This window comes from Ambystoma mexicanum, chromosome 11 (assembly GCF_040938575.1).
Source record: "Ambystoma mexicanum isolate Mex_15411 chromosome 11, UKY_AmexF1_1, whole genome shotgun sequence".
In the NCBI taxonomy this organism is placed as follows: Eukaryota; Metazoa; Chordata; class Amphibia; order Caudata; family Ambystomatidae; genus Ambystoma; species Ambystoma mexicanum.
The window spans coordinates 1,432,329,198-1,432,343,115 of NC_090934.1; the positions used below are offsets into that span (position 1 = coordinate 1,432,329,198).

The following is a 13,918-nucleotide window of genomic DNA, read 5'->3' on the forward strand; positions in this document are numbered from 1 at the left end:
CCTGGACAGGGCCTTCCCGCCCAAGGATCGAGTGTTGAACATCTTTCCGAAAGGTCAATGTGCTCAAATCCAACAGACAAGTTCATACCTCAGCCTTCTGGGCCTTGTGCATCCTAGTGTGCCAGAGGCAAGGCTGTGCATTGGATTGCTTCAGTTGCTTCTCTGTCGCCTAAGTTCGAAGTTCCAGGGAAACTTATTGGACCCTTAAAAGGTGTCGGACCACAATCTTGTGTGGATGGCCGTGCAAGACAACTTGCTGAAAGGCGTACTTCGACGGCCTTGGCCCCAGGTCACAGTGGTTACAGACGCATCTCTGACTGGTTGGTGGCACTCACCTGTCCAGCCCAAATGTGAGTGGACTGTGGTCTCCCACTGAGTCTCTGGAACACATCAACTTGCTGAAGATGAGCGCAATCAGGCAGGCCCTGGTCGCTTTCTTTCCCTCTGTGAAATGTAAGACTATGCGTATCATGACAGACAACACAGAGGCCATGCATTACCTTAACAAACATGTGGGGTCCTCGCTTTGCAGAGTAGCAATGCGACTGTAGCTCAGATCTAGAGAACAGTGTGTCTCTGATGGCAGCTCATACAGCTAGAAAAGACAATGTAACAGCAGATCCCTTGAGCAGACAGACTTCAGCCTTCCACGAGTGGAAGCTCTGTTAGGAAGTTACAGAGGAGAGTCATGGACGAGATCTTCTACTTTTAGGAAACTCCTCAAGATTTATTTGCTTCCTTTGTGAACAGGAAGTGCAAGCTGTTCTGCTCGGGGGAATTCCCCCATCAGGGAGCTCTGGGGAAACATGCTGATGGTCAAGTGGACTTTCAACCTCCTATATGCTTCCCGCCGATCCCTGTTATTCCACTGGAGATTGCTTCTGAGATCGAAGGAGATTGCGCCTGTTCGGAACCATTATGATCCTCATTGTCCCACAATGGGCCCAGAGAACGTGGTCTGGAGCTGATGGTCATGTTCCTCTACCCTACCTGGAACATTCCGAGGAGAGTGGTTCCCCCACCTGAACCTCAGCAGTCTGAATCTTTATGCTTGGCTGATGACAGACAGAGATACAAGGAAAAGGACTTGTCAGACAATATCCTTGATGTGCTCCTTTCAGCTCGCAGGCCCGTAATAAAATCCCTTTATTCCTGCAGGTGGCGTAAATGTTTTATTTGGTGCCGGGAGAGGACACTTGTTCCTTTAGCCTTTCCTCTATCCCGTGTTGGATCCTTGTTTAGGTGGCACTGCAGATTGGCACTATGTAGAGTTACCTCACCGCTATTTTGATATTGAAGAGGTTCCCAGACAGGGCTCTTTATTAACAAACCGCACTGTTATGCAGTTTGTGTTTCCTCCCCACCAGTTTGTGGTTCTGGCCTGGGATTTGAATTTAGTTTCGTCATTTCTTATGGTCGCTCTGTTTCAGCTCCTTCATTCCTGTTGCGTTAGATTGCTCACCCTTAAGGTGATTTTTCAGGTTGCCATAACTTACATGAGACAGGTGAGTGAGCTCCAAGCATTGTATGTTTATCTCACTGTATGTTTTTTTTCCAAAATGAAGGTGACATTAAGTGTGAGACCCTCCTTTCTCCTAAAGGTGGTCTTGGCTTTCCATCTCTCGCAGAAGACCCATCGGCCTGTATTTTGTCCACCACCTCACCCTTCTGGGGAAAACCTGAGGTGTCTCACTGCTAGTCCCTGCAGGTCTCACTCTCAGGTGTCCTGGCCGTGACCATTTCTTTTGGATCCAGACCCTGGGCATGGACCAGTGAGGGTGGGGATCACCTAGGTGAGAGGTCCTCAGGGAGTGGGAGACCGGAAGGTGAGACGTGGTATTCCTCTCATCCCTGTAACACCTTTATCCCATCCTATCTGGTGGGATATTTAGAAACTCATTACCCACACCTCCCACCCCCTCTTTTCCTGCATGAACACATTCTCAGGGATAGTCTGCTCTGGGAGAATAACTCACACCCAAGCCATGTACATCACCTGCCCCAAAACTGTGGTCAGGCAATTATCGACAATCACTCACACCTGACTTCCTTTACACTTCCCCACACTGATAAAAGGCGGAGCACAAGAGCACTCCCTGAAAGAGGCAAAACACACAAAGGAACAGCAGTTTTGAGTTGGCAGTTGAACAAGGGAAGAAAGACGGCATGAAATGAGAGGTTCAAGAGAGGGGTAACACCCCCTTCAGCTCTAACAGGATGCCTCGACCAGTGTTTCAGAACTGCTGACCAGCAGTGAGACAATGATCCCTGAACCCGACCCACCATATATGAAAGCCTGCAGCTGTCCATCCAGCTTCACACGCCAAAGTGTTTGCCACCTGATACCCGCAGCGGTCTCCCATATTGAACTCTGTCGCATAAGCTGCAAAGCGTCCTGAAACGGACTCGACCCCCTCGAGCACCAACCACACCTACAACACAAGGTGCATTGTGGTTCTGTCCCCCTGGTCCTTCTCCGAAGGCCCCTAGAGATATTTTACAACCCTGTGCTCCCTCTGTGCTGAAACCAAATATCCTTGAACTGTTGTGATTATTTACTATACTGACTACCCTCCTGTCAGTATCCAGAGTACATCCCTTTTAGTTCTTTGAAACTGGCCGTCCTCTGCATTCCTAGACAGGGTAGGTTGTATGTCATAGTGGGCTAGAATTGTCTGTTGTGATAATAATAAAGTAGATATTTTTATACAAACTTGATTGAACAATCCCTTTTATCATTGGGTAATAATTGTATTTGTGCTGGGTTGCAACTAAACAATGATCCACGAATTTTGGCAGATAAACCTGCCATTCGGCCCACGTTACCAAAATTTGACAAGGAGGATTATAATTTGCTTGTGTTTCCAATCTGTGCAGATCCCTTTCGGTGTACTAGATGTGTAGGGCTGATTGATGGTTTGGAAACCGATATTCATCCCTTGACCACTGTTGCCCCGGAAGTTGATTCATCACAGGCATAATTCACCTCTATGCAAACAAGGCTCGGCACTTCAAGGGTGCTAAAGTGGTGGTGTGTGCAGCACAAAAGATTATTAACATAACATCGACTGGAATAAAAAAGTTGAAGACAAATCACTAGGTTTTGCTGATTGTGTACAATTGAAATCCGATCAAATTTTGGTGACCCTGCTTGCTAGTTGTTCAGGAGACATTTGCATTTCATGAGTATGGCAGTGGATTTGGCGAGGTCCTATCCTAGAACTCGAGTGAATAGTGCAATGTTGAGAACTGTTCAGTAAATGGCCTACCTGCAAACTTCTTAATTCCAACCGTGACTGCAAGGCGGTAATAGACAGTAATGAAAGGGTTACACCGACCTTCAAAACCCTTGTTACTGCTTAGTGAGATACCCCGAGAAATAGAGAGTAGGGGGGAAGGCTGCAGCAGCACTTTGGGGAAGGTCAAAGCAGGAACAACCAAGAGGGATATCCTAAAGCAAGTGCCTTAAAGACCAAACAGGATCCAACTAAGTGAAGATGCACATTGCTGTTGGGGACTACCCAATGCACAGTTGAATTGCTGGAACACTGTACACCAAATATAGTTTTTCTTAAAAACTAGTTACATTATGTAAGGTAGTGCAGATTGTGATTTTTCAACGGTGCTTGTTACACGTGGATTCTACCCACTAATGCGGTCCTTTAATTTGTTTTTGTTTCCGAATTACGTTAGGGTCTGCTTTCTCCACAGCCATTGCCAGTTCACCAGTTCAACTAAGAACACAATATAGCCAGCGTGCTTAGAATTTACATATCCGGTAACACTGATTGATATTACAGGTTATTTGCAACGTGCTTAATACCCAGAGATTTCTAAGCGCAGACCAGGGGATCGAACCTGTGTTGCTTCGTGCCGTCTTGCTTCCAAGGCGAGCTCATTGCCCCTGAGCTCTCCTCCCGAGTCTCAAACTGCATGGAAATATTCAACGCATTGCTGTATGGCACCTTCGGCCCAGCTTCAGGAATACCAACCCATGGTCAGGGCACACACATCCGTCACTTACCAAGAATGCAATCAGACTCCTTTTCCTGGACTCCCACTGAAAACAGCTTTTGATGAACTGGAGGGTGTTCCATATTGCAAGCATAATTTTCCTTACACGGTCAACGTTCCTTGATAGAATCTGCCGGAGGGATGGAAGTAGGGATACCAAAATCAACTCCACATAAATACATTAAAGTTATCTGAACATTGCCCAAATCTTATAAAGTCTGCAATATTCCATATGTCACACTTTTATTCTCCCTTTTTAATAAAATTCAGCAATTGCTCAACCTTGGTTACAATGTCAATTTTCCCATCCTTACCTGCATTTGGGGACATCCAGAGATGGTACCCAACAATGTCTCCAATAGTCCTGCCCACAGACCGTCCAAAAAGGCAGGTCTGAGACCACTAAAACACTCCAGAACTGTTAGTCGACAGCTTCCTCTAACACATGGCTCCCGATTGTTGTTAAAGAGCAATTGCAGCCTCATACCCATGCCTCCTTAAGACATTGCCAATAATCAACATACCGACAAATTGATCATGGCACCTCACATACTCCTCCATAAGGACTTTGCTATATGACCTGTATTTGTAATTGGTTATTTATAACATGCTTAATACCCAGAGATTTTGAAGGGGGACCCGGGATCGAACCTATGTTGCTCTGCATCGTCTTGTTTCCAAGGCGAGTGCGTTGCCCCTAAGCTATCCTCCTGAGACTATGACAACTATAACCTTACAACAACTCAGCACCCACTCCATTGCAAAATAACTAGGGACATGAAGTTGGCTCTAATTGTAGCCACTGCGCTACACAAGAACACTATAGTTACATAGTGTTGCGACTATTTCTTTGGAGTGCTCCTGGAAACTGTCCAACTTCTCACATCCTCACCTGCCACATCATTCTGCAAAATCTGATGAATCGGGGGCATAGACTTAGTTACACAGTGAATTCTGGGGCAATAGCTTAATTAGGGACCAGGAAACAAAAAACCTTTCGCCTTGTTGTGAGCAAACCTTTTTCGAAAACTTTGGGTTGTCTTCCTGAAATCGCACCTCCCTTGGCTCAAATGTCCTGACACTTGCTCTTACCTGGAAACAAAAGAAGAAAAAGAAAACAGGTCAATGCCTTGCATGTTAGTGGCTAGAGACTCATTTACATTTTGACCAACAAAAACAAGACTCACTGGATTGAAAATGACGTCCAACTCCAAGTAGATGACTCCTTTTAATGCTTTCCCAAGTTCCTTATTTTTCAACACATAGCCTGTTTGCTGTCCATTTTTGATCTACAAAATAAGACGTAAACACATATTACCCAACACTTTATTTGACATTGAGGTAACTTTCCCAATCAAGAGCCACTCAGGTCAACTGCGTAAAGGTTTGCTTAAGAGCTGCCGAGGTATTTCCTTGACTTGAAGGGAGACAGTACATGTGGAGAGATGCTCCAATAGGGGTTCAGCGTCCGTGGCATGCCACAGAGCCTTGCAACAACCTTTCCCACCAGCTGTACATGGAGACAGGCTACTCATTATGCATTAAAATCCAAACACCCGTCCGCCATTTTACCAGCTCTCCTTGTGTGCCGCTATCAAATCCCCACTCTGGCTTGCATGACTGCCCTTACACATGTATGTTATTCCTGACGAGGGAATAGGATTCTAGGGATGAGGATGGTGTACTGTGCTATGGATAGAGGGTGGAGAACGTGCTGGGGGGAGGGGGACTCATGCTAGAGTGAATGATGGGAAGTGGCAGATTGGGGTGGGGATGGGAAATGCGATCAGGGTGGTAGGGGTCAGCTGTTTTGAAGGATCGATTGATAGGGCATGGACGAGATGTGATGGACATACAACAGGCAATATATATAAAACAGAGGCCACTTGCCTTCGAGCGCCACAAAGCTGCTTTGAGGAGCTGTGAAGCTGCACATGGTAGTGCAACATGCACGGTCCGGTTGCTGTATTCATATAATCATTACATTAAACCTCAGAAACTCCATTTAGAAAAGAAGATTCCAATGTTAGATGGACTGTTTAATGTCGAGCGCTGATCTTAAAACATCATTCACTGTTTCCAGTTCCTAGGCCATCATGTTCTAAAAACACCCAAACACGAAGGCTGCGTTATAGAAATAAGAGCCTTATAGCGTGAACGTGTGTTCAATCCACGTGGCTACCTGTGGGGCAGGTGCTTGCATTCATTGGCTCAATAGTCCTATAATGTCAGTGGGAATGTTTATCTGATTGCAGAGACGTGTTCAATACAGCTTGAATATGTAGAGGTAGGTCTGGAAACAGATACACATGATGGATGACTCTTTTACAGTTCTGCTAATATCTATTGAGTTGGCACTTCAAGCCGTGGAAAGGGCAAGACCTCTGCTTAAATGCTGTAAATGGAAAATTGATGAAAGCAAGGAATTAGGCCTAGTTTCTTGACAATGCACTGTTTAAAGGCCTTCGTAAAAGCAAGCCCTTATCGCACGGCATTCTGTGTTCTTGGTACGGAATCATGCATTCGTTTATTTATTTGAATTCTTATATATCGCGCCACACGCCTGCAGGCCTCAGGGCGCACAAGAAACAAAACAAGACAAAACACGTAAGGAGAAAAACGGGTAGAAGATCAGGGTCGGATGGATCAGAAAGTAAAGAATTTTAATCGGGACATCATCACCTTGATAGAGTATTGTAGAGAGTCAATGCAACAAAGATTGCTCCATTGGTTGCTGGATGTGAGTTTTCAGAGTTAGTAAAATTATGTTAATCGGGACCACCATTCCAGAATCATCAATGAAGTTTGGCTCGGATAATATGTCCAGAAGCTAACACAGACGTGTCAGACACGAAGCATGATAACTTTTGTGTCATTACTAAATGAAGTCCAGCAAAAGAGCATATTTGGTTGCTATAGTCTTTACATTGGAAGCTCCTGCAATGATCATGTATAGAACATACTTGCAATGTTATTAATAGCTAAAGACAAGTGTCCCTTCAACACCATTCACCCACCATCCCTGCCATCATCTACATCAGTATCCAGTACCTCCACCCCAATGTCCTGAACAAAAGAGTTTATATTGCCATGGCAATTGACAAGCCTACATGAACTATATGTGGACTAGGGTATAAACTGTAGATTAATTTGGGTTATACTTTCAACTGTGTAAATATTTTGTATTGAGCGATAAGGGGGTCTTTATGAGATCTGACCGTCCTTATCTCCATTTGAGATGTGTGTGTGTAAGTGGACATTTGCTGGTGTGACTGTATATGAATGATGGAATAGTTGCTGTGCTATGTTTCTTTTGGTTTCGTGGGTAATGATTTTCAATTGCCTATAAGAAATGGCATATTTTATGTGTTTGTGAATAATCTAGGTAAAAAATAAATGTATATTTTGTGATAATTAGTATTTGAGTTTAGTGGTTATCCAGCCTCCATAATCACGGTTTGCGTGTTTTGATTTACAATTGTGTTTTGCCTGAAGAAGCGGTTGATTTAAAGGCACCCTTATTAACTATTACCCAGGTAAGAACACACTGCAGTTAACCATGCGCTCGATGCCAGTTAAGAAACATGCCCAAGGAAACAACATACCCTTGCTGGCTGTATAAATGACTCTTCCCCAAATGTAGGAACACACATTTTGGCTTTGCTGGCTACATAAATGTACCCCCCACCACTGGCAAGAATACACATGGTGTTGGCCTTCCCCTTATTGAGATTTAAAAATGCAATGCCATGCCAAAGTAAGGAAAGGTCACGCCAAGGCTACCTGCCCCATTGGAACATCTCCCTCACCCAAAGAACACCCAAAGATGGATTTGCCCAAAATATCAGTAAAACAAACCATGTCACTTTAGGGACAGTGCCCTGTTCCAATGTTGTCCTGGTGCTAGCCTTGCAGGAGCGCGCACACACACGCACACACACACGCACACACACTCACCCCCAGTCACTCACCCAGAATATTCACACGACATGCTTCATAAGTGCATCCAAAACATTCACACTAACTTCTCTGCACATGCACTCAGAAAATGTACACTTCTTTCTCATTCACGTGCACTAACATACCCATACAAACACACCATACACACCGAGAACAGTTATTCATACGCACACTTAAGCAGACACAGATATATATATATATATATATATATATATATATATATATATATATATGATACATTACTCACCGTAATCGTATTTCTGATGCTTGTATCTGCTTAGATTCACATGCTGTGAATAGGCCGACATCTAGTGGAAGCAGCGGAGTATTACAGTTTGTTTTTCGAAACTCGAAAAGGGCGTCGACACAGGGCGTGCCAGTAATACTATCCCTAGTGCAACGTCCACTATACCCATGATCCCTCACGCGTCTAGGACCCTCAGATTGTATTTTTTCTGACATGAGGTAGCATGAGGAGTAGCGCGAGTACAGATAATCCAAGCAGATAGATACAAAGGTAAGACTATAAGCATCCATGCGCCTTCTCTCAGAGGGGAGGAAGGGTGGGTCACATGTGAATCTAAGCAGATACAAGCATCAGAAATACGATTACGGTGAGTAATGTATCCCTTCGGAGGCTTGTGGAATCTGCTTAGATCACATGATGTGCATAGATTAGCGAGCAGTGCCTGAAGGAGGTGGGATGGAGAAGGGTCATGAGCAAATAAATGTCTTAGAACCGCTTGTCCCACTTGGGTATCTGTCTTGGAATGAGTGTCAATGCAGTAGTGCTGAGTAAAAGTGTGAATAGAGCTCCAAGTAGCTGCTTTGCAAATGGTGTCAAGGGGTACATTTGCAATGAAAGCCAGAGTGGCCCCCAATGCCTCTTGTAGAGTGGGCCCGAGGCGTGAAAGGCAGAGTTTTTTCAGAAAGTGAATAACACAGCTGGATACAGTTAATAATCCACTTAGAGATGGCACCTTTAGAGACGTGATCCCCCTCTCTGCCTGTAGCTACGGAGACAAACAGCTGATCTGTTTTCCTTAGCGGTCTGGTCTTGTTTACATAGTAGAGGTCCGCCCTACGCACATCTAGTGTGTGTAGTTTCACCTCAGCCGAGCTTTGTGGGTCTTGGAAGAAAGCCGAAAGCTTGATGGACTGGTTCATGTGGAATTTTGAAATAAACTTGGGTGAGAACCTAGGGTGTGTGCATAAAACCAGTTTATCTTTATGGACAGTAAAGAAGGGATCTTGCATTGACAGAGCCTGAATTTCACCGACTCTTCTTATAGATGTAATTGCTACTAAGAAGGCTGTTTTGTAAGTCAGGTGTTTGAGACTGCTTTTGTGCATGGGCCCGAATGGGGGGCCCATGAGCTTAGATAGAACCACGCTAAGGTCCCATCCTGGTGGTGGGTTTGAAATAGGAGGGTGAAGTCTCTTTACTCCTTCCATGAAGGCTTTAACTACTGGTACTTTCCACCACGACACCCTGTTATGGGAAGTGGTGTATGCTGACAGGGCTGCCAGGTGTACCTTCAGTGAGTTAAAAACCAGTCCTGCATCCAGCAGGTGGAGCATGTATGTAACAATAGTGGAAGGAGTGCAATCAACTGGGTTAATTTGTTTATTCTGGCACCAGATAACATCTCTTCCATTTGTCAAAGTAGCAGTGCCTCGTGTTAGGTTTCCTAGATTCCTTTAGGATGTCCATACACCTCTGTGGTAAATTGAGATGTCCAAACTCTATGACCTCAGGAGCCATGCTGTTAGGTTCATTGAGTTGGGTTGAGTATGCACTGTTTGACCTTGGTGCTGGGACAGTAGGTTGTACCAGCCCGGAAGTTTGATGGGTTCGCACACCGCCAATCTGCGTAAGTGTGGGAACCACGGTTGTCTTGCCAACATGGGAGCAACTAGGACGAGCGTCATCGATTCTCTGTTCATCTTGTTGGCCACCTTCCTGATTAGAGGAGTTGGTGGAAAAGCATATGCAAACATCCCTGACCAGTTCATCCACAGGGCGTTCCCCTGGGAGTCTGGTTGGGGGAACTTGGATGCAAATCCTGGGCATTGTCTGTTTTCGCTTGTGGCGAATAGGTCTATATTGGGGAAACCCCACTGAGAGAAGATATCTTCTGCGACTTCTCTGTGTAGACACCATTCATGTTCCTCTGGGAGGGGGTCTCTGCTCAGAGCATCCGCTAGGGAATTGAGATCCCCTGGAACATGTTGCGATGACAGGAAGATGTTCCGTCTGAGTGCCCATATCCAGATTTTCTGGGCAAGCTTGGACAGATTTGGCGACCAAGTCCGTCCTTGCTTGTTCAGGTGTAACATGGCTGTAATGCTGTCTTTCCGGATTTGCACCGACAGATTTAACAGGTAGGGCTCAAACGCTTGAAGTGCTCTGAATACTGCCAGAAGCTCTAACAGGTTGATGTGATTCTTGGCCACTGAGTGCGACCAGAGACCCTGAGCTGTGTGGTGGAGATGGTGAGCTCCCCACCCCGTCAGGCATACATCAGTTGCGACTACCGCCTGTATCTCGGGATCGTAAAAGGGTTTCCCCTTGGACAGATTCTCTCTTGTCCACCAGTGAAGGCTTTGTACAAGTGTTGGCGAAACGACCACTAGATCGTCCCACTGACCACTTGCCTGAGATCACTGTTTCGCCAACCATTCCTGCATGGGACGCATGTGCAGGCGCGCGTGGGGGACCAGGTAAAAAACATGACGCCATCATGCCCAGCAAACGCATTGCTTTGCGTACCGTTATCTGGTGACCGGACTGATATTGCAGAATTTGAAGCAGTATATTCCAAATTCTTTCATCAGAAGGAAAGATCAACCCCTCTTGAGTGTCTAGGATAGCTCCTAGGAACTGTTTGGATGTGCTTGGCACCAGACTTGACTTTTTCTCGTTTCTTGAGAAGCCCAATTCGAAGAGGAGGTCGATAGTCCTTTGAATATTTGCTCTGCAAATTACTGGGGTCTCCCCCGTGATGAGCCAGTCGTCAAGGTAAGGGTAAACCGGGATTGCCTCCCTGCATAGGTGTGCTGCCTCCACCGCCAGTACCTTGGTGAATACCCTTGGAGCCGAAGCTATCCCAAAGGGCAGTACCTTGAACTGGTAGTGCCGACTGTCCACGTTGAAGCGCAAGTACTTTCTGTGCGCTGGGAACATGGAAATATGAAAATAGGCATCTTTCATGTCCAATGTTGCCATGTAATCCCCCTTTTTTTGGAGGGGGATTACCTCCTGGAGAGTAGTCATGCACAACTTTTGGAGCTTGACATACTTGTTTGCAGGCCGTAAGTCCAATACTGGGCGCATTGTCAATTTTTTTTTTGGCACAAGGAAGTAAGTTGAATAAATACCCTTGTTTACCTGGTGTCCCGGGACGAGTTCTATCGCGTCCTTTGCTAGCAGATTGATGATCTCCTCGAGGAGGATTTTCTGGTGGTCCAAAGAATGTATTTTTTGTCGTGGAGGATGGTTTCTGGGACGCTCTAACAGTTCTATGCAGTACCCTGCGGATACTGTGGACAGCACCCATCTGTCTGATGCGATCCCTTCCCAAGCTTGGGTAAAGTTGGAAATGTGTCCCCCTACTGGGGTTGCGTGAGAAGGGACCCTGAACGGAGCATCACTGTTTTGGTGGAGGCGTGCCGCCTCCTCTACTGGGGCTGCCTCTACCTTTTCCACGTCCTCTTTTATTACCCCTGCCGTAACCCTGGGTAGACTGTTGGTTATTATTGCTCCACGGTGTACCCTGCCCCTGGGAATAGTTAGATCCTCTCTGGGAATTTTGGCTGCCGAAAATTGCCGTTCCCTCTATGATTAGGGGGTTTATTGGTTAGTTGGCCTAGGGATTTGAGTGTTTCATACTCGTCCTTGGCATTTTTCAGCGCATCCTTGACCACCTTACCAAACAACAGATCCGGCTCCACCGGTTTATCTAACAATGATGCTTGGGTTTCAGCTTTGAATCCAGACTGCCTTAACCAAGCGTGTCTTTTGATAACAGTTCCTTCTGCTATCAATCTGCCGGCGTTATCCACGGCATCAAAGGTTGCTTTTAAAATGCAACCGGACATGGCTCTTCCCTCCGCCGAAACTCGTGCCAACTGGCTCTTTAAGGGTTCTGGGGCAGAGTCTATGAGTGCCGCGACTTCTTCCCACTGATGGTGTTGTAGCTGGCCAACAGGGTGGTGGAGTTGGCAATCCTTGCCTGGAGGGCGGAAGTGGAGGCTACTTTCCTGCCCAACCCATATAGTTACTTGCTCTCCTTGTCGGGAGGAGCTTCGGACGATGACAAGGGTGTTCCAGCCCTCTTATGGGTGTTTGTAACAACCATGGAGTCCGGCTTCAGATGCCCCCTTATATACAGTGGGTCTGATTGGGCTGCTCTGAAAAGTTTCTCAATCCAGGGGTTCACTGCTCTGGTGAGGTTAGGATTTACAAGTGAAGGGTCCATTCTTCTCTGAATAGACTTCAGGATAGGGATGGCCTGAGCAACAGGCCTCCTTTCTCCCACCAACTCCTCGGCAAAGTCCCTCTCCTCTTGAGCACCCTGGGTGTCAATGTGGAAATGTTCAGCTGCTCGAGACAGAACTTCATTCAGGAGAGGTTGGTTGTCGACAGGGGAGTAGGTAACCGGGGGTTCCTTCTCTACTGGGGAAATCTACTCTGTAGGTTTCTGGGTCGTCCTCATCCTCTTCTTGGTCCTCATCATCCCCATAGTAGCCCGTACCAGTTTGTTCTTCCAACATGCCCAAATCTGGATCCTCACAAAAGGATGTCTCTCCTTGATACTGAGAGTAGGGCTGTACATAGAAGGGGTCCGAAGACTGTGTTGGTGTTTCAAACCGGGACTTTTTACTTGGAGCTATAGGATCCTTAGAGCCTGAGGGTGCTGACCCATCGGGAGTATAAGAGAGAAAGTGTTCAGGGTTTTTTGCGTAAAAATCTGCCGATGACATCCTTGACATGACCCTGTCTATGTCATCACTAGATCATTCTCTAGAACTGGGAATGACTCTTTCTGACTTATTCTGACTAGACTTGGTGGTCTGAGCAGGGGTCTTTGTGATAGCAGAAGACCTGGACTTGTCTGTCTGTTTATAGGAGTGGAGTGTTTTAAAGGTGTGGAAGTAGGCAGATGCTGCTTCCTTTGTTGTTTTTCCCCCTCCCCTTGAGTGGAAGAGTGTTTTCCCTGTTTTTTCGCCCCTTCGGAGCCTTTTGACACCTGGCGTTGAGGTTCAGGGGTAGTGTCCCTATCCTTCGAGTGTGGAGGTAGGGGCTCGGGAGCCGCCGTAACGCGGTCTGCGGGCGCCGACTCCTGAAGTGCGGTCTGGGGATGGAAGTCGGCTTCGTCCTCCGACGATCGAACTTCTGTTACCTTGGGGAGCAAGGCACTCTTGGCAACAGTGGATGATTGCCTGGAGTCATGCGGCGATCTTGATCGAAAACGCCCAGAAGACGCCGATTCGGACCGTTCTCTGTGTGCCTCTTTCCGAGAACTCGACGTGCGCGTCGAGTCCCGGTTGGACTTCATGTATTTTGTGGAAGTGCTGTGGGAAGCGCTTGTGTCGCCGGGGTTCTTCCCCATAGCCGCCCTGCCGGACGACCTTCCGAGGTCGGGGACTTGCGCTCGGCTGTCTTTCGATGCCATAATGCCCTCGCCGTCTGAAAGCACAGCGTCGTTGCCATCGCTGAAGGCGCCCTCCACTGCCATGGCCTCTTGACGCCTGGCATGGTGGGCCCAACGCTTGATCGAACGGTCCTTAAGTGTTTTGGGTTTAAACCCACTACACGCTCTGCAGTTTGTTTCGGGGTGGTCCCTCGGCAAGCAGAGATTGCACTGGCGTGCCTGTCGACCCAAGGGTACTTGCGGTTGCACTTGGGGCAGAATTGGAAAGGGGTACCCTCCATACGCAC

The 13,918-nt window shown here is 46.8% G+C and overlaps 1 protein-coding gene across 5 annotated transcripts in view; it reads right to left on the bottom strand.

Annotated features, from left to right (window-relative positions):
- The window catches only part of MCTP2 (multiple C2 and transmembrane domain containing 2), a 1,028,969-nt gene that overhangs the window by 297,938 nt on the left and 717,113 nt on the right, over nt 1-13,918 (bottom strand). For all 5 annotated transcript variants that reach the window (XM_069625066.1, XM_069625063.1, XM_069625064.1 and 2 more), the window contains 3 exons: nt 5,202-5,303; nt 5,032-5,106; nt 4,025-4,144 (listed from right to left, as the gene is read on the bottom strand). In XM_069625066.1, coding sequence (XP_069481167.1) covers nt 4,025-4,144; nt 5,032-5,106; nt 5,202-5,303 — 297 coding nt within the window. The remainder of the gene's footprint in view (nt 1-4,024; nt 4,145-5,031; nt 5,107-5,201; nt 5,304-13,918) is intronic.